Source organism: Bos mutus, chromosome 10 (assembly GCF_027580195.1).
Source record: "Bos mutus isolate GX-2022 chromosome 10, NWIPB_WYAK_1.1, whole genome shotgun sequence".
Taxonomy (NCBI): Eukaryota; Metazoa; Chordata; class Mammalia; order Artiodactyla; family Bovidae; genus Bos; species Bos mutus.
Window position 1 is genome coordinate 3624292 of NC_091626.1, and position 18701 is coordinate 3642992.

The 18701-nt window shown below is 37.5% G+C and overlaps 1 protein-coding gene across 1 annotated transcript in view; it reads right to left on the bottom strand.

The window, feature by feature from the left end:
* Positions 1–6430: 6430 nt before the first annotated feature.
* Positions 6431–18701, bottom strand: part of PGGT1B (protein geranylgeranyltransferase type I subunit beta) — a 55559-nt gene continuing 43288 nt past the window's right edge. The window contains exons 7-9 of the mRNA XM_005890860.3: positions 16988–17172; positions 11806–11914; positions 6431–8728 (exon numbers count right to left, since the gene is read on the bottom strand). Of these exons, the coding sequence (XP_005890922.1) occupies positions 8547–8728; positions 11806–11914; positions 16988–17172 (476 nt within the window). The 3' untranslated portion in view covers positions 6431–8546. The remainder of the gene's footprint in view (positions 8729–11805; positions 11915–16987; positions 17173–18701) is intronic.

Sequence of the window (18701 nt, forward strand, 5' to 3'; positions counted from 1 at the left end):
GAGACGGCAGGACTGACCAGTGGACTCAAGTGCAGGAATTCTGAGCCTTCCATTTTATAGTTTCCATCAATTTTTCTCCTAATGGCTTCAGTATCCACTGATGATTTTTACCTAGAATCCATGAGAATTTTTAAAATAGTTCTTTTCAACCACCCCCCCACCCCCCGCCCATCTCCCATCATTCCTTTTAAACTGAGACTTTTTCTGAAAAGAGGAACTTTCCCACATCAATTAGGATTTGTTTACTCTGAACATGCAGTTTGTTCAAGAACAGGCAATAGGAATGCTGACTTTAGAAATGGAGTCATATTCTAAAATCATAGTGTTTGTTTTCCTCTTTGACATTCTGCCGTCCAAACTGACCATAATCTAAAGGCAAGTTTAGCCACGCATGGCCAGCCTGTGGTCCTCTGATCATTCCTGCCTTCCAGCTGAGCTCACCTTCTCTGGGGCGGGAAGCTAACTGGTTCCATTCCAGCTTCATGCAGCTCTGACTTTGCAAAGTCCTTTATCTTTCTCATGTAGAGACTCCTTTATCAATCCATTATTCAAAAAATATTTTTGTTTTACATGTTTAAAGATTTGAGTGGTGCCAGTTCCTGGTGGAGCCAGACTGTGACAAACGAGGGGTACACACAAGGATTAACCCCCAATCCTCGCCTGCTCTCTGAAGCCAGCTCAAATAAACACGATAAACAGAGTGTTTGGCGACACGCAAATCAGCTTCAAGGAAGTCCTCTAGGCCTCACCTTCTTCCTGATGGCCACTCCCTAAGCCCACACCAAACACATTCTGGAGTTGGCAATGAATCTAAACCTTATTCCACAGAACGGCTCTCAAGTACTTGCATGGGATACATATGGCCCATTTCTTGTCCCCCTGGAAAGCCTCATCTTCCCACTTGTAACCGTTTTGCTGTGTGCTCCTGTGAAACTGACAGAACAGAGCGTGGTGGTGTCAGCACCTCCTTCGTTTCAGCAGCCCTGCTTCTCCTGAAGGGATGCTTCAATAGGCAGGGGCTAACTGAGCAACCTGGCGGTGTTTTTGCCTTTGCATTTCCTGTTCCACCAGAGGCACTCGTTTACCTTGAGAGGTTTAGCATATTACAACAAAGAGAAAGGGAAGCAATAAACCACCTTAGAGTCTGCAGCAAAATAAAAATCATAAAGCCAGCCTCTGTCACTTGAGAAAGAATTTTCTAAATCAAACTCCAGTTAACATATCAAGGTGATGGTAGAGAGAAGTTGGGAAAGAAAGAAGTCCCTGCTACACACACATGAGAAATCGTGTTACTCTCAGCCCTGGGGAAGTGCAGAGGATGAGAGAGATGGAGTGGAGGTGTGTGGACGGCCTCCTAGCAGGGTCTAGGCAGGCGTGCAGGAAGAGAACAGAGGCTGGCACTCTGTCAGTGCTGCCCTTAGATCTGGGAAAGGAGGCCGCAATGCAGCGCTCCCCGTAGGAGACTGCCGGGCCCCCTTTCTGGAGCATTCCCCCAGGGACCAGGGACAATGAACTCCAACAGGAGCCCACTTCCAGGGCCTGCACGTGGCTCTCGCTGGACTGTGCTATTAGTGGGTGCGCACCCTGGGGCCCAAGGTATGACGACGGAGCAGCTGCCTAGGGGAGCTGGAGGCGATATGAATCTTGTCACAAGCATAAGGGAGCCAGCCCTTCAAGGTGTGGGAGGGTGCCTACGTTGGGGAGAGGGCTGGCCATGGGCTGTGATCCCTGAGGAGGCCAAGATTTCTAGATTTCAGCACCTGTTTCAAGATGCTTGATAGGGTGACGTTGGTGGGTAAGGAGTCTGGACAGACGATGTGGGCAAAGATCACCTGGCTCAGACTGTGTGGAGTAACTCTGTGCTGGGATGGAAGAGGCGCAGGGGCGCAGAGAAAGATCAAGTCTGGGGGTGGATGTGTGCAAGAGTCACCCCCTACACTCCCTCCAAGAAGAAAAGAAAGTGGATGCGTATTCTGCTGATATTTCTAACCATGGCAGGGAGCCAGGGCTGGCAAGCCAGGGGATGCCTTTTCCCTTTGTCTGCCTGTTCTGCTTCAAACGAGCAACAGTCATTGCCAAGGCATGGCCTGGAGTGGAAAGTGAAATTAATCGTGCTCTTAAGCTATTCACCATCATTCTGCATCACTTGCTGCCCAGCCCCTGATCTGTCATCAGGATGTATTTGTTAGTTTGAAAAATTAAAGTTGCTCAGTTGTGTCCGACTCTTTGTGACCCCATGGACTTCTCCAAGCCAGAATACTGGAGGCGGTAGCCTTTCCCTTCTCCAGAGGATCTTCCCAACCCAAGGATCAAACCCAGGTCTCCCACATTGCAGGCAGATTCTTTACCAGCTGAGCCACAATAGAATGTAATTCCCTCGCATGAATTCCAACTCTTAAAATATGTACACATATAGTTTATGTGCTGGCCCTGTGACCTGAAGTCCCAGGACAAACAGTTTTCGCTTACCTCTACACCCAGGGTGGCTCAGCAACACTGACGTGGGAGGGGATATATATACTAGATATATGAAATGAAGACCATGTTTCTGGAATAAAGACCCAGGAGTTTCTGCATAGGCCAAAGAGATGGGATGGTGTGTGTAGGGGACTTGTGGGTACAGAGAAGAGTCTCACTAAAATCAGGGATACTGGTGGTGGCCTGGGATTAGAGCAAAAAGGCCACAGCCATGGGACTGTGTAATCAGAAGCAAAGGGCAGAAACCCACCCGGAAAGGCCATACTAGACCAGGGGCAGACACCCAGTAGGCACCACATCAGGCCAGCAACCTACGAGAGTCCCCCACTCCCCGCCACAGACTGCCAGGGGGCACATACACACAGACAACAAAGAGCAGAAGGAAAAAACAAAACACAACACTGGTATCAGAAGAGTAGCTGACAAATGTAAATGGTCCTGCTCCTTAACCTCCTCTACCCTTTGACAGCCAAAGACGTGGGCAAATGAAGCCTGGGTCCGTTTGAGAAAATTTGCATCTTCTTATCGCCACTGCGCCTTCATTACATTTCAACCCTACTACCACAGACTAAGGTCATACTAACCTTTTTAGGGTGGGAGCAAAGATCACATTGTTGAATCACACTCGTCACCTAAAACTTTTTACAATTTAAATTTGCAAATAATTATGGGGTTCTTACTTTTTCCTCCTCCCAAGGTACTTTTTCTAAATCAGTGATTGGTTCTCAAGTTTCTAAGTGCACCAGAGCCACCTGGAGGGCTTTTAAGAGTTCTACAATTTTCTCCATACAGGATTTGGGCATTTTAAGTTTACAGATAGGTGGTTTCTGTTTGTTTTTCTGCAATCATTAAGAGGAATCTTCTCTTTAAGCACACCTTCTAACTAGTTTAGGTTTATATGTAAAGTTTTTTATTCTTTTTAGTAGACATTTTTCTAGAACTAAAATTACACATACAGAAAACTGCACAAGTCTTAAGTGTCCAGCTTGATATTCATAAAGTGAATGCACCGATGTGACCAGCGCCCAGAACACAGAACATCACCAGCACCACAGGCTCTGCCGCGCCGTGTGCTCTTCCAGGCCCTGTGGGGCAAAAGAAACCAGATGGAAACTAACGTGTTGGTTATGACTCCACTCAGAGAAAGTTCAAAAACTGACGGTGATTTAAGTCATGACTGCTTACATTTGAGAAGTGAGGCGGTGACTAAACAAGGGCACTGATTTCTGACATCATTCATGATCAATTCTGCCCATCCTGAACTTCATCTAAATGGCATCAGAGCATGCACTCTATGCCTGGTGAAAGCTACTGATATTTACCTATTAGCTGTGTGCAACTGATACTTTACTAAGTTCTCATGGCTTTCCAACAAATTCCTTTAGGTTTTCCAGATACAAAATCAAACTTGCAAATAGTGTGCCTATACCTTTTCAGTTCACATTTATTTCATCTAATTTCATAGACTAAAACCTCCCAACACAAAATGAAGTAGTAGAGGAGGGGTAGGCCTTGTCCCTGACTTTAGTTGGAAAGCCTCTTGTATCAACAGCAACATGCTGGCTTCTATGGAGAAGTACAGTGTGAAATGAATTACTCAACAGGTTCTGCTTATTGAGTATACTTAACATAAATGAATGCTCAATTCTGTCAAATATCTTTTCTGCAAAGATGGAGATAATCATTATTTTCTCCTTAACTCTTTAACATAATGTACTAATATTATTCTTGCATTCCTATAATGAACCCAAATTAGTCATGACTTAATAGTGCTTTTTAATTATTTGCTAATGTTATCAGTGCAATACATGCACTGATATATTCATGTTAAGAGCCATCCGTAATTTTCTCTTTGGTACAATCTTTGTTAGGTTTTAAAAAACAACGCCATCATGTTCACTTTACAAAATGAATTTAGAAGTCTTTTTTTGTTTCTATTTTCTTACCCCTTTGGGGTTCAAGAGTCTCTTAATAGCCCCTGGAATTGTTTAAACAATATTAGGATTATTTCATGACAGTCTGGTAGAAATACCCTTGAAACAATCTGGGCCTGATACTGTTTTGGTAAAAAGCCCATTTGTTTTCAAATTTCTGTATCAACTAGGGTAATCTTGGCAATTGGCATTTTTCTAAGAAAAGCTATTATTTTCTAATTTATCACATAAAATTACGTTGTAATTTTGAAAAATTTCCTGGCTTATGGTTATTTCTCTTGCTACTGAAACTTATCCTTTTTCTGTTAGGAAGTCTGGCTGTTTGTCTTATCACGTCTTCCCCCTTCCCCATTTCTATTAATCCCTTCCTTCTACTTCCTTTGGGTTTGCTTTTTCCTCCAGCTTTTAAGACTTGATTATGTAATTCTTAGCTTTTCCCATTTTTATTGATCTTGTTCTGAAACTATACGTTTCCTGTCGTAATAGTTTTTCATAGTCTCGTGGTCATGTCCTTCTGGTGTGCTTTCGCTGTCTGAGGGACGCTGGGCTCTCCTTCTATTCCTTAAGACAGTTTTAACAGGACTTGACAGTAATCCTTCTCAGGTTGTTTCTGGCAAAATGAGTTTTCCTGTACTCTTACGGGGGAGCGGTGCCCTAGGACGCCTCTTCTTTGTTCTCTGGCCCTGTAAGCTCCTGTTTCACTTTCACAAAGTGATCACCTATGTCCACGTATCGTGTCTATGTATTCTGACCTTTCTTTCTATATATCTGGCCTCTCTCTTCTCTTGGTCCTGTGGTACCTATCTGGGCCACTTTGGATTCTAACTTGAGCAGGGCTTTGTCTCATTAGGTTTAAGATGCAAACAGGACAGGGCTCAGGCTGCTCCCGCACAACGATCAGACCACACTATACTGATTTAACACTTAGGTGCACGTGGGGACCTGTGCGACCCCTTCCAGTTCCAGCTTTTGCTCTCAGACTGGCCCGCTGCACTTTCTAGTGAGAAAACTGTGGGCAGTGTGATAGCTCTGTTCTCAAGGCCAACAGAAACCAGCTGCCTGCCTTTCACTTCCTCCCACACAGATGCTGAAACTACGCTGGTCAGTGGGTTGTCCAACACTGTATTTTGAAGTTCACGGGGACACCCTGTCACCTGGTTTTGTAGAATGGGGTCTGTGGTGATCCTAGTTACTCTAGGGTCGAATGGGAAGACTCAGAAACTACACTGCTGCCATCATCTTCCTAGAGTTTAAATTCTGTGGGATCTCTATTATAGAAAAGAGAGGTTTTAAAAACAATTTGAAGATGGTTATGGTTATAACAGAAATTATAATTAGGAGTTCACTGTATTCAGGTAGTATGCTAAGTACTTAATATGTATTATCTCATCTGACCTTCTGGAGAAGGAAATGGCAACCCACTCCAGTATTCTTGCCTGGAGAATCCCCTGGACAGAGGAGCCTGGCAGGCTACAGTCCAGGAGGGTCACAGAGTTGGACATGACTGAAGCGACTTAGCAATGCATGCATGTGACCTTCAGAAAACCTTGTGAGATCCCCTCATCTCACTTTATCAAAGGGGGAGCTAGGGTCCAGTATGACACTGGTGAACTGGCAGATGTGGGACTTAAACCCCAGTCATCTGACTCCAGAGTACCTCTTTACGATAATGACACTGAAATATTATCAGACCCAACAAACCACAGTTTCAAACGATGTACCCTGTTGGAAAAAATTTCTATTTGAGTTTAAATATTTATAAATGATTATTTAAAGATCTAATTAAAATGTACACATAGGTCAAGTCTAAAAGCACTTGTAGATGATAAATAGGTTGAATTGTGTTGTAATGACCTGATCAACCTTGTTTTCATGCAGATGTCCAAAACAAGGATTCTCCTACCACAGTTTAAAAAAATACCACACTGGAGGTGGGGAAAGAGCATAGGGAACAGATTGAGACTTCATAATCCCCCTTCTCATTCTATTACCACTGCTAAAGATCAAGTATACATATGAAGCAGTGCTTATAATTTATTTTATTCATACTTTCCTGTTAGTAACTATTTAGAAAAAGTTCGGAATAGCTTCTCCACAATTCACAATGGCCTGGTGGTTTTTTTGGTCAATATGCTGTTGTGGAATTGAACATTCACTGGCCAACAGTTTCTTAAGAATGCCTCTCAAGAGCATGCTAATTAGAATCGCACTGACATATGTAATCTTATGCTATTAAATTACACAAGGAGTTAGAAAATATTTAGCAGTTTTATGAAATACTTTGACCTTGGAATTCTACATCTTACGAATACAGATACTAACTTTTTTACACTTTCAACCACTAATGGCAATTCAGAATAAAAAAAATCGGGGGCTTTTCATATAGTTCTAAGGCTATTACATATATCTCATTTTGACTCCTGATGTCTAAGAAATGTCTTAGTTTGAGATGCAGGTATCTTAATTTGTCAGGATTTAAACCAGTGCAAACTGGAATAATTCATGGAAGGATGACACCTGTTGTCAGGTTTATTTTTTCCCCACCATCAGTTCTCTGATTTTATTTCTATTAAAAAAAAAAGAGTTGACTTTGGCAAATTGAGGTTTAAACTAAGCATGCGAATAATAAATGAATCATTTTGTCATGTATATACTAGGTTTCCCCTGGGATCATTATTTAAGGGTACTTTTTTTTCACCACTAAAAAATAAAAATTTAGATATTACAATACCTAAACAGTGATACCAGTAATTTAGTTTTCATCCTGATACTTGTAAACCTAAAAATCCAACATTTATTTTCACCAAGATTTTAACTTAAACCTAGTCCCTCTGGTGAAGTGATTTCCTTCTCCGTTTCAAAACTACTCTCGTAACTTTGTCACTGAGCAAACAGTGATGGGTGTAATTCATTGATAAACTGATTACTAATAAAGGGAAGTTTTTACACCACTCCTTATACAATTCAGGTAGGTAACAAAATGAAGAAAACAGAACAATGAAAAGCAAACCCCAGTCCTTAACCTCTAAGGGATACATTACCTTCCCACTTACCTGAAAATATTACAAAAATATGAATGACTGTGTATGGAGCTATACCATTAAGTTTAATTGAGAGGTGTTATTTTTTTTCACTTAAATGTTTACTTATTTAACTTCAAAAAATTAGAAAATCATCACTTTGAAATCAGAAAAGCTAAAACACTGGGAGCAAGAACAACAAAAAACCAAATGGCTAAAAATAACTCAGTTATAAAAATACAGTTTAAAATTTATCTCAGAAAAAGAAACAAAACCACTAAATGTTTTTCCCTCTAGGTAAGATGGCTTTCCCTGGAGAAAGGAGAAAAAAAAAAATTACTAATGATTCGAGATTAAAAGTAAACGTAACTGTTATTTACCCCAACAACATCTAAAATAGATGACCCACACAGCACGAAACTTTCCCATTCACAATCACACACAGTTAAATTACTTTCTCCTCAGCTACATAAGAGTCTTTGTATAACAATCTCCCTTTAGGAAATTACTGTATTAGTTAAGCCTATTCATTCTTGCTATGAAGTTAATTTCATTTATATAGGCCACAAAAGTTTAATTGGCACATTTTACTTAAAAATAACACAAAATAAGTCATTCTTCTTTTAAAAATTATGGGATCATCTGTTTTCAAAGAATAACCCCAGATACTTAATTCATTAAAGCAATGTTCCACCATAAGCAGTCAAGCTTTTTAAATGATCACTAAGTGCTCACCCGAAGATTACCACTGCTATGTGAACTTCTTTTGAAGATTCGTGTCCATTTTATAATATGATACAATTCGGTACTCAAGTTTTTTTTTTTTAAAGATAACCTACATACATACAGTTAATTTGCCTCAAAGAACTTAGAAATACAGTATAAACATTTAAGAACCACGACGAAGTCCACTGTGGTTCAAACTTCAACAAAGATTTTCTTGAAACCTAGTACAAAGGTTACTGGCTCAAGACCATATTCCAAAGTGACATCGGCACAAGATTCGATTGTAAGACTACCTCTTAAAAAAAGAGCACATGTGGTTATCCATGGCTTTTAACCTTGAGCTACAGTTAGGCTACAAACCCTCCCCGCCGCCCCCGGCTAAAGTTAGTCATGTGGAGATGTGCACATTCTCTGAGCACTGTTTAGAGTCCTTGGTTTTCCAGCTCTGATGGAGATCTCGAAGGCGCTCAGAAGTCCGTGTGCTTACGTTCAGGGCAGGATGAACCTTACAAATGCCGCTTTCCTCCATTAGTGACAGGCCACAAATTCCAAAGTATGCATGCAAAGCATCTGAAAATAAGACATTTTTTCATCACAACAGGCATTATTATTTGTACAAAATATTTAGCTACTTATCAGCCCATCACTACATTAAAAATAAATTTAGAAAAATACTAGTGTTGAAATATTTGCTTTCTCAGAGTCTCAAACCTCAAATTTTTAAAAACTAGATGATCAAAATCAGATGATATTCAAGAAAATATCACTAACAAGGAAAACAGTTCCTAGCTTAAGAAGTGAGTCCACCAACATCTTCTGTGACTGAAGAATAAACAGGAAGAGTACTAGCAAAGACTCCTCACTTTAATGGGTTTTCTCTTTTGCTGACAACAGAATATGGAAACAAAGATGTTTCTATTATAAAAGGAACTTTTCTTCTTAAAAATGAAAATAAATAAACCTCGGAATCTAAGTAGCACTGCATTCCCTGCTAAGTTTTAACTCTGACAACTCCTAAACCACACAATGCCAACTCTGTGTTAAATGAAAGAAGGCTGAGCAAAATAACTCATTCTGGAATGCTGTACTATATTTAATTTTCCTATTTGAAGTAATGTCAGTCACTCTAAAAATATACAACCTGAAAGTAAAAACAAACTCAGACATTCTGTTTGGTTGTAATAATGTGACTGTTCACACCAGAACGATTCTGCACTGACCTCACTATAGTTTCCCATCTTTCGGGGGCAGTAACTTTCTTCCATTAAATGACCACTGAAATCACATGGCTGTTGCCTGCATGGCAGCCTTATATGGAGTCGTAAAAGTGCTCAGAGTTCTGCTGTTATGGGAACACTTACAAAAAATAGATTTTGTACTAGTCAAAATATTTTTCTATTTTTGAGTTGGTTATTATTTATAGCTTCATGGGCTATTAAGGTTCAAAACATCTTACCAAGTCAAAGTGTATCAAAAGAATGAAAGAGAAAGGTTGACTTAAATAAATATCATTTAGTTTTCACAACAGGAATGACAGACAGTTGTACTTATTCAGTGTTATTTGTGAAAAAGTTATTTCACCAGTTAGGCCCATGTTAATCCCCTTTTATGTTTTTTTCAGAGAATGCTTATGACTTCTTCTAGCTCACTTTCCTCTAATTTTCACACCAAAAAAAAAAAAATTTGATTTTTCCTATTTTATTTTTCTTGCAGTTATGTTAAATTACAAAAGGCACAAAGCAACATTAAATTTTATTGTCTAGAAATGAGAAAACTTTTCTAGGAAAAAAATGCAACAGAAAATACACTCATAATAATGTAAAATAGGATCTTACACGTTCCAGGTAATGTAAAATTTTTATTCCTCAAAAGGATTTTTTATAAAAGCTAATGAAATAGAAGTTAAACATTTCAAACCTTAAAAATAAATAATAATCTCATCTGTAGGTGGTGATGTATTCGAGCACTTTAGATGTAGAAATATACATTTTCTTCATAGTAAAACTTAATTCCTTTAATAAATTTTTCCTGTTAATGTATATAAAATCTCTTTGTGTCAAAAGATTGATTTATTAGAACCAAGCATAAGCTAATTTTAAAAAATCCTATTAAAATAATCTTTATAACAGCTCTGGAAACAAATCTTTTCCACATAAATTCAATTTATCATACAACGATTTCTATGCTCTGTAATGTATAGAATCGGAAGACACTGCAACATTTCTATAAAGAATATCACAACCAAGCATTTACACAAATATTAAACTTAGCAATTGACCTCTCTACAAAAAAGCTCCAAGAATTTTCTTTTAAAAAAGCTATTGTAAAAAATCAAAATGTATCTCAATATGTTTACATAAGAAATGCTTTTCAAGAATGTCATTTCCCTATTCTCATTATTTGTTAAAAATAGTACCATGTACTGGTTGAAAACAATGGAATTGATACCAAAACAATTGTTTTCTTGAGGGACTTTTAAAACATATTTACAGCTATGGGTTACAGATGCCAAAATTTCTAAATATTCCCAGATGGTGCTAGTAGTAAAGAATCCACCTGCCAACGCAGGAGATGCAAGAGACATGGGTTTGATCCCTGGCTTGAGACGATCCCCTGGAGTAGGAAATGGCAACCCACTCCAGTATTCTTGCCTGGAAAATCCCATGGACAGAGAAGCCTGATGGGCTACACAGTCCATGGGGTCACAAAAAGTTGGATGTGACTGAGCAACTAACACTTTCTAACACGTAGAAATAAAAAGCATTGCAATTTTTTTTTTTTAAAGAAGCATATTTTGCATGAAAAAAACAAGTAAATATGGATATAAGGAAATATTCCTGCTTTCTTCAGGTACAAAAATATGATTTCATGAGCCCTTTATTTGTATTTCAATTCAGGTACATATTCTGACTGTAACAGTTCTATGACAAGAGATGAGGTAAAGAGGTTCTAGGCTAACAATAAAAACCATGATATTATTGCAATGCTGCAAAAGCAATCATTTCTTGAATCTAGTTTCATGTATTTATAGCTAATACTTTGTCATTCTGCTTATCAAAAGTGTCAGAGTTCTGACTTATTTTTAACAAACTCTTGAATTGAGATTATGGAGGCTGTAAATATATCATTTACTGGAGGTGAAACCTAAGAGGGAGGAGGAAGTAGCTTGGAGAATGACTTCTGAAAAGAGTAAGAATTAGTTCTCTTTTGGATTTAAGAGTAATTTATTCTACACATAGCTCAAGTGACAGCTAATACTCCTAAAGATTTTGGATGAACCAAATTATTCTATAAAAACCCGGGACCATTTGAACCAAATTATTCTATAAAAACCTGGGACCATTTGAACTGGGACCATTCAGACCACCTGTCTTATTGTCTGCAATAACATAATACATTGCTAAGTGAAATATTTGGGAAAAAAGGCAAACTATACCAGTATCTTGATAATCAAACCCTTCCTTTATACCCTGAATATCCTAAATCTACTGTAAACTGAAACAATTTACCTTCTTAAAAACCTTACTTAAAGTTAAGTTTATAACTGTGGCTATATTTTCTATCACATACCCTTTCTGACAAACGCTTAAAGATTATTCAATAAATAAAACAAAGGTTGCTCTGGATTTACGCAAAAAATAAACTACCTGGATGACTATCCGGCCACTTGGCAAATCCCCCAACGAGGCGATCTTGAGTTGATAAGATGTAATTTCTATTTTTCTCAAAGTTAGTATACTGGAAAATTTTCAGAAGCTGAAACGACAGTAACAAATATAAATTTATTGACATAAAACTTTCATATCAACCTGTGGCTCAATTTTCAGATATATATAATTTTAAAATGCTTTTCTCTAGTTAAGGCTCTCAAAGCAAGCCTAAGGGATTTGAACATTTAAAATTATCAACCACATTAACTTTTTAAAAATCATCTACTCTCATTTTCGTGACCTATTCACTATTTCTTTCTTTTGAAACAGATCCAAATGACTTCTCTGCAACATATTCAAAACACAACTTGCCAATGTGTTCAACTTCACCAGTTATTTTTACAAGGGCAATTTTATTTACCCATATTCTAACTCTTATAATAGATTTCTGAACTGTTATGAACTATAGTAATGATAAGTAAAAATACTTCAAAAAAAAGGACAATAAAAATTATTAACCACACGCTAAAGACAATTTTGAGAATAGTAAAAAATTAAAGCTCTTTAATTAAGAAAGATAAAAGGTGAGACAAATACAATTTTAGCATAAAAGATTAAGTAGCTTAAAGATTCAGGACATGTATTGTTCTTTTCCCCAAGATCCTATTAAATAGAAAAAACAAAGGATAAATCAAATTGTGAAGAGAACAGGGTCAGGGGATGGTGGAAAGCTCAAGTGTCACAAAGCAGCTGAAGGTGTGCTAATAATATGAATCAGAGAGCCACAGAAAGTATTAAAGACTAACAAAGCAGCATCATGTCTCAAAAAGCAAAATAAAACCAATTAGAAAGTTACGGTACTAATAAGAAGCAAACTTATTCATTCATTTTTATTTAACTAATAGAATATAAGCAGAGACTCTTTAGACTCCTGATACTAGAAATGCTTTCTAGTATCAAGTGGCACATGGGTCATTACATAGAGAAGAAACTATAATCGTACTTGGTTAAGCAATAAAGAATATTTACACAATTCTAGTAAGTGATTATTAGTTTTCAAATTTTAAAATCAACCTATAGGCAAAGCATAAAATATTTGACCATTGTTACTGAGCAAAATATGAATGTTACCTAACTTGACGTTATACAAAAAAGGCAAACTGACAGATTTAGAAGGAAGAGGAAGAGAAAAGGTTCAGAACTTAAGAAAAAAAAAAAAAAAAAAAACCCAGTAACAATTTGCTGGAAAAAAGGGAGACCAAATTTTCATTTTTCACAACTGGGAATCAAAGATAATGTCTAAATGAGTCAACTCAAGCAATCAGCATGTTTAAAGTTATTTAAAGTTATCTATAAGAATTAAAAATTTTAAAAGTTGCCTCTAGAAAGTTGTCAAAGGCCACCAAAATCATACAAAGAGACTCAAGAACGAACTTGAAGGGGCTTGTACTGGTCAGAGATGGGACAATCTGAGCATTAACAAGAACAATGTAATGGACTAAAACAGATAAAACATTAAAATCTATGGGTTCACAATGGCACTCAAAGGGTAAAAAAGAAAAAAAACCCTAAAATCCAATTATTTTATTGGAAAACTGTAGAGGATGCTAGAGAACCAACTCAATGGATGGAATGAACATTATTAAAGTTAAAATAAATAATCATCTGTCTTTCTCTGTATAACCACATCTTAAGTTAAAGTGAACTTCTTTACAAAAGGATACTAGTTAGTAAATTTACAGGGAATGGTAGAATATCACCATTTAACAACCCCCAATGACATAATGGATTTAAGAAATGATCGTCAATAGCTGCTAAAACCATTCTGTAAGAAGATGATAAAGCTTTTACACACCAGCAACAAACAATCCAAAAGGAAACTAAGAAAGCAATTCTACTTATAATGGCTTCTAAAAGAAGCCACTAAATACTTGAGAATACATTTATCTAAGGAGGTAAAAGCTTTGTACGCAAAATACTATAAAACACTGGTGAATGAGATTAAAGATCTAAATAAATGGAAAAGCATCCCATCATCATGGATAGGAAGACACTTAAGATGTCAACACTACCCAAGCAATCTGTAAATTCAATGCAATCTACATACAAATGTGAACAGCCTTTTTCCTAAGAAATGGGAAAGCCAATCCTAAAATTCGTGTGAAATTGCAAAAACAATCTTTAAAAAGGAAAATGTTGAGGACTCATACTGCTTGATAACGATACTTACAATGCTACAATAATTAAAATAGTAAGGACCAATGCTTACTATGGAGAGCACAGAAATAAACTCTCACATACAACATCAGATGACTTTCAACAAAGGTGCCAAGACCACTTAATGGGTAAAGAACTGTCTTTACAATAAATAGTACTAGGAAAGCTGGATATCCACATGTAAAAAGATGAAGCTGAAGTCCTTGATTTACACCCTTACAAAAATTAACTCAAAGTGGATCAAAGACCTAAACTTAAGAGTTAAAACTAAAAACTGCTGTAATAAAACACTGGGGAAAATCTTCATAATATTGGATTTGGCAATGATTTCATGGAACAACAACCAAAAGCCCCAAACAAAAGAAAAAACAGATAAATCAGACATTTCTCCAAAGAAGATATACAGATGGTCAATAAGCACATCAAAAGATGCTTGATATCACTCATTGTTCAGTTCAGTTCAGTCACTCAGTCGTGTCCGACTCTTTGCGACCCCATGGACTGCAGCATGCCAGGCTTCCCTGCCCTTCACCATCTCCCAGAACTTGCTCAAATTCATGTCCATACCCATCAGGATGGCAATTATAAAAAAATGGAAGAAACAAGCACTGGTGAAGATGTGGAGAAACTGGAGCCCTTATACATCACCAGGGGGGATGTAAAATGGTGCAGCCTTTGTGAAAAACAGTTTGTTGGTGCCTCAAAAGGTTGAACACATAACTATCATATAATCCAGCAATTCCACTCCTAGTTAATTACCTGGAAAAAATGAAAGCAGGGACTTGAACAGATATTTTATACCAATGCTCATAACCACCTTATTCATAATAGCCAAAAGGTGGAACCAATCCAAGTGTCCACCAGCAGATGAACAGATAAACATAATGTGGTATATACCTACAGTAGAATATTACTCAATCATAAAAAGGAATAAAATTGTGATATATATGACAATATTGATGGATCTTGAGAAATATAAGCCAGACACAGGACACATATTACATAATTCTACTTATATGATGGACCTAGAATAAGCAAATTCAGAGAGGCAGGAAGCAGGAAAGAGGTTACCAGGGGCTGGAGGAATGGGAGAAAGGGTGCTATTGTTTAATGAGCAGAATTTATGTTTAGGGTGATGGAAATGTTTGGGGTATAGATAATGGTAATGATTATACAACACTGATCCATACACTCACAAATAGTTAAACTGATAAATATTACATTACATATATTTTACCACCATAAAAAAAGGTGAAGAAAAACAGGTTGATGGGGAATTTTATAATGTATAAATCAGCTTTGACAACTCTGGAGCCCTTAGATCAAAAAGCAGAGACAACCAGAGACTGATTATATTATATTCCTCTTGATGTGATGCAATAGGAAATAGCTACCTTTGTTTAATGATTGTACTGAAGAATTTCCAGATAAAGTAAAAAGGGGTTATCTAGGAATTGCTTTAAAATAATACAGTGAGGAGGAAAGTGAGCAGCTGTATGAATGAATGAAGGCTGGCTTTGAGATGAGAACTGTTGAAATTGGCTACTGAACATATTAAGTGTTCATTATACAGCATTTTCTCTTTTCACTATGTTTGAAATTTTCCGTAATTAAAAAAATTAAAATGGTGCACCAGATAAATGGTACTAGAAGTGAGAATAGAAAAAACATTCTATTTTCTTTATTTACTTCAACCACATGTATAAATTTTAAGAGAAAAAAATTAACATGTTATATAGATGATGAATATACTTTTGTTAGATTCCAGAATATCAGGCCTAGGTGATACTTGCAATTTTAGGATATAGAAAACTTGTGGGTACTCAATGGCTAATAATCTTATGGATTTACACAAATGAAAAGGTAGCAGAGATGGGGAAAATGTATGATCATATAAATGAATACATTTCAGAAGGCTTACACAAATAAATGAATAAAAAACAGAAAACTTTAAATGGTTTTTAAAGGAATTACCCCGTGGTTTATCTTTTAAGGTATTTTCCCATAAATCCTTTACTGGTATGTTCAGACATGTTCCATCTAGGTGGACTACTGGTAAGTTTCAGTTACAAGCTTTTTATAGCACTACACCTAGTTTCTTACATAGGTTCTGGACACTAGAGTCCTATAAGAATAAAAATTTTTAAGTAGTAGAACAGGTAACTGAATTCTGTGGAAAAACCATACAGAAACTGCCGGGAGCCCGCGAGAGACATTCCACTCGTGACAAAGGTCATGAGGAAGGAGGCTCGGCATATGCAAAGGCGGCATCGAGCCTCAGGAGTCCCCCTGGATAAATAAATCACCTAAACCATTTGTATACGATAAATTTGCAGGAAAGAAACCCTGGTTTTTGATAAGGATCAAAGACCGCTGACTTTGCATCCCCTATTATCCTCTATGTGTAACTTAGGGTATAAAAGCCCCTGTTGAAAATAAAGCTACGGGCCTTGCTCACCAACGCTTGGTCTCCCCATGTCATTTTTCCCCTCAATTTCCAGCTGAGTCTCCATCTGGAGCGCGGATATCCTCTGCAACCATTTATCTGCCTGGGCTTCTAAGACCCACTCGAGAAGGTGTCTAAGGTGGGGCACCTTCCGCTATTCAAGAGGGCGCCTGCGGCCTCCGTGGTCAGAACTAACCTGGTGACATGGGTTATATTGATTTTCCGTGTAAACCAAGCTACTCAGCTTCTTTTCTCCACTGAATTTTCCTACTGAGCTATCCTCATTCTATTACTCTTTATATCTTTGATAAATATGTAAATAGTCGCCGACACCGTCTCCCCTTCGAATACCCTGGATCAGCCGGGGCTGGACCTCCGCAAGAAACCAGCTTTGCCAGGAAAACCTTTTTGGCTTTAACCTAACAATATTTAATGAACACTAAAAGACCAAACCCTTTAAGCACAGTTTTTTATTAACAAAGAGTAAAAGTTTCTCATTTTCATTATTTCTCTTACCTTTAGAGTTGCTCCCACCCAAAAAGAGTAACAGGTGTCAACAGGCTTATTAGGCCTTCCATGATAACCGTTCTGTTGTCTCATTATGCACCACCTTTTTATCCGGTTCAGTTCTTTTTCTGAAAAAACTTCTTCTAGTTTACCCATCAGGCACAGTGATGCAATGCCACAAAAAGTTGATCCTCCTGTTAATTAAAACCACACAGTACTTTAAACTTATTAGATGTCTAGGGAAGTAATATGAAATGATTGAAGAAAAAAAAATGGTTAAGTAATTCTAGGAAGCAGTGAAAGAAAGGTAAAATTAAAAGAAATATAATTTTACTTTTATATTACTATTTTATTTACTTAAATCTCACTATTTAAAATAACCACTAGGCACTGAGGTCTTCAATATGCACTTAATGAAACAGAAAAAGTTTAAAATAATTTAAAAGTATAAGAATCATTTTTTTAAAGGAAAAACATAAGATTTATAAAGTAGTTCAAAATTTTATGGCTAATGGGAGGGCTGAAACTAAAGTCTAGGACTACTGTTTCCTGTCTACCACTCTTAAACACCTGAGTCTGATTTTAATTCCCTTAAAAATGACAGTGTACTGTTTATAACTAAGGTCCCATCTGCCTAAGCTACAGGCTAATTTTTACATATAACATAAACTAGAGGCTTATATGCACTCAGCTTCAGAAATTTAAGGAAGAAAAAGTGAAAGTGAAAGTCGCTCAGTCCTGTTCGACTCTGCAACCCCATGGACTATATATAGTTCATGAAATTCCCCAGGCCAGAATACCAGAGTGGGTAGCCTTTCCCTTCTCCAGGGGATCTTCCCAACCCAGGGATCAAACCCAGGTCTCCCACATTGCAGGTGGATTTTCTTTAGCAAAAGTTATCTTAAGGAAGAAAAGTTCCTTAAACAAAGGAATAGGAAAGGGAAAGAGTATATGTGTGTTGGGGGTGGAGAAGAAAACTATCTGGAAGTAGATGCACAATACGTATCGATGCTCACTATGCTAGATTGAAAAATGCCCCACCCCACCCCACCTGCCACCACTGCCCAGTGATACCCAGGTCCTAATCCCTGGAACATGGGCATGTTTTCTTATATGGCAAAATGGACTATGAAAACGTGATGGAAGTTAAGGATTTGAGATGGGGAGATTATCCTGGGTGGGAGACACCCTAAATGCAACCTCAAGTGTCCCTGTAAGAGAGGGACAGAGAGAGACTAAACTACAATCAAAAAGGAGGCAATGGAAGCAGAGACTCAAGTGATGTGACGGCAAACCAAAGAACGTCAGCAGTCCCCAGAAGCTGAAAGAGGCAAAGGGACAGACCTCCTGGAACCTCCAGAAAGAACCCACCCTGCTGACATCTTGATCTGAAGCCCTGTAAGATGCAGTTCAGGACTTCTGGCCTCTGGAGCTATGAGAACAAATTTGCATTGTCTTACACCCCTAAGTTTATTAAAATGTTATAGCATCAAAGGAACCAATACAGTCACAAAGGTAACTACTTTCCTCAGGAAATGAAAAGTCAGTATTTTTCCACATAGGAAAAAACAAACAAAAAAATTCCACCACTTTCCATTGGCACTATCTGTTGTCAACTCCAAACAATCTGAAAATACTCCATATTTCCAATTTATTACAACTTCAATTACAGATTTTTATTAGTTCTAGCTCTTTAAATAGATTGTTCCTAATATGCCTCATT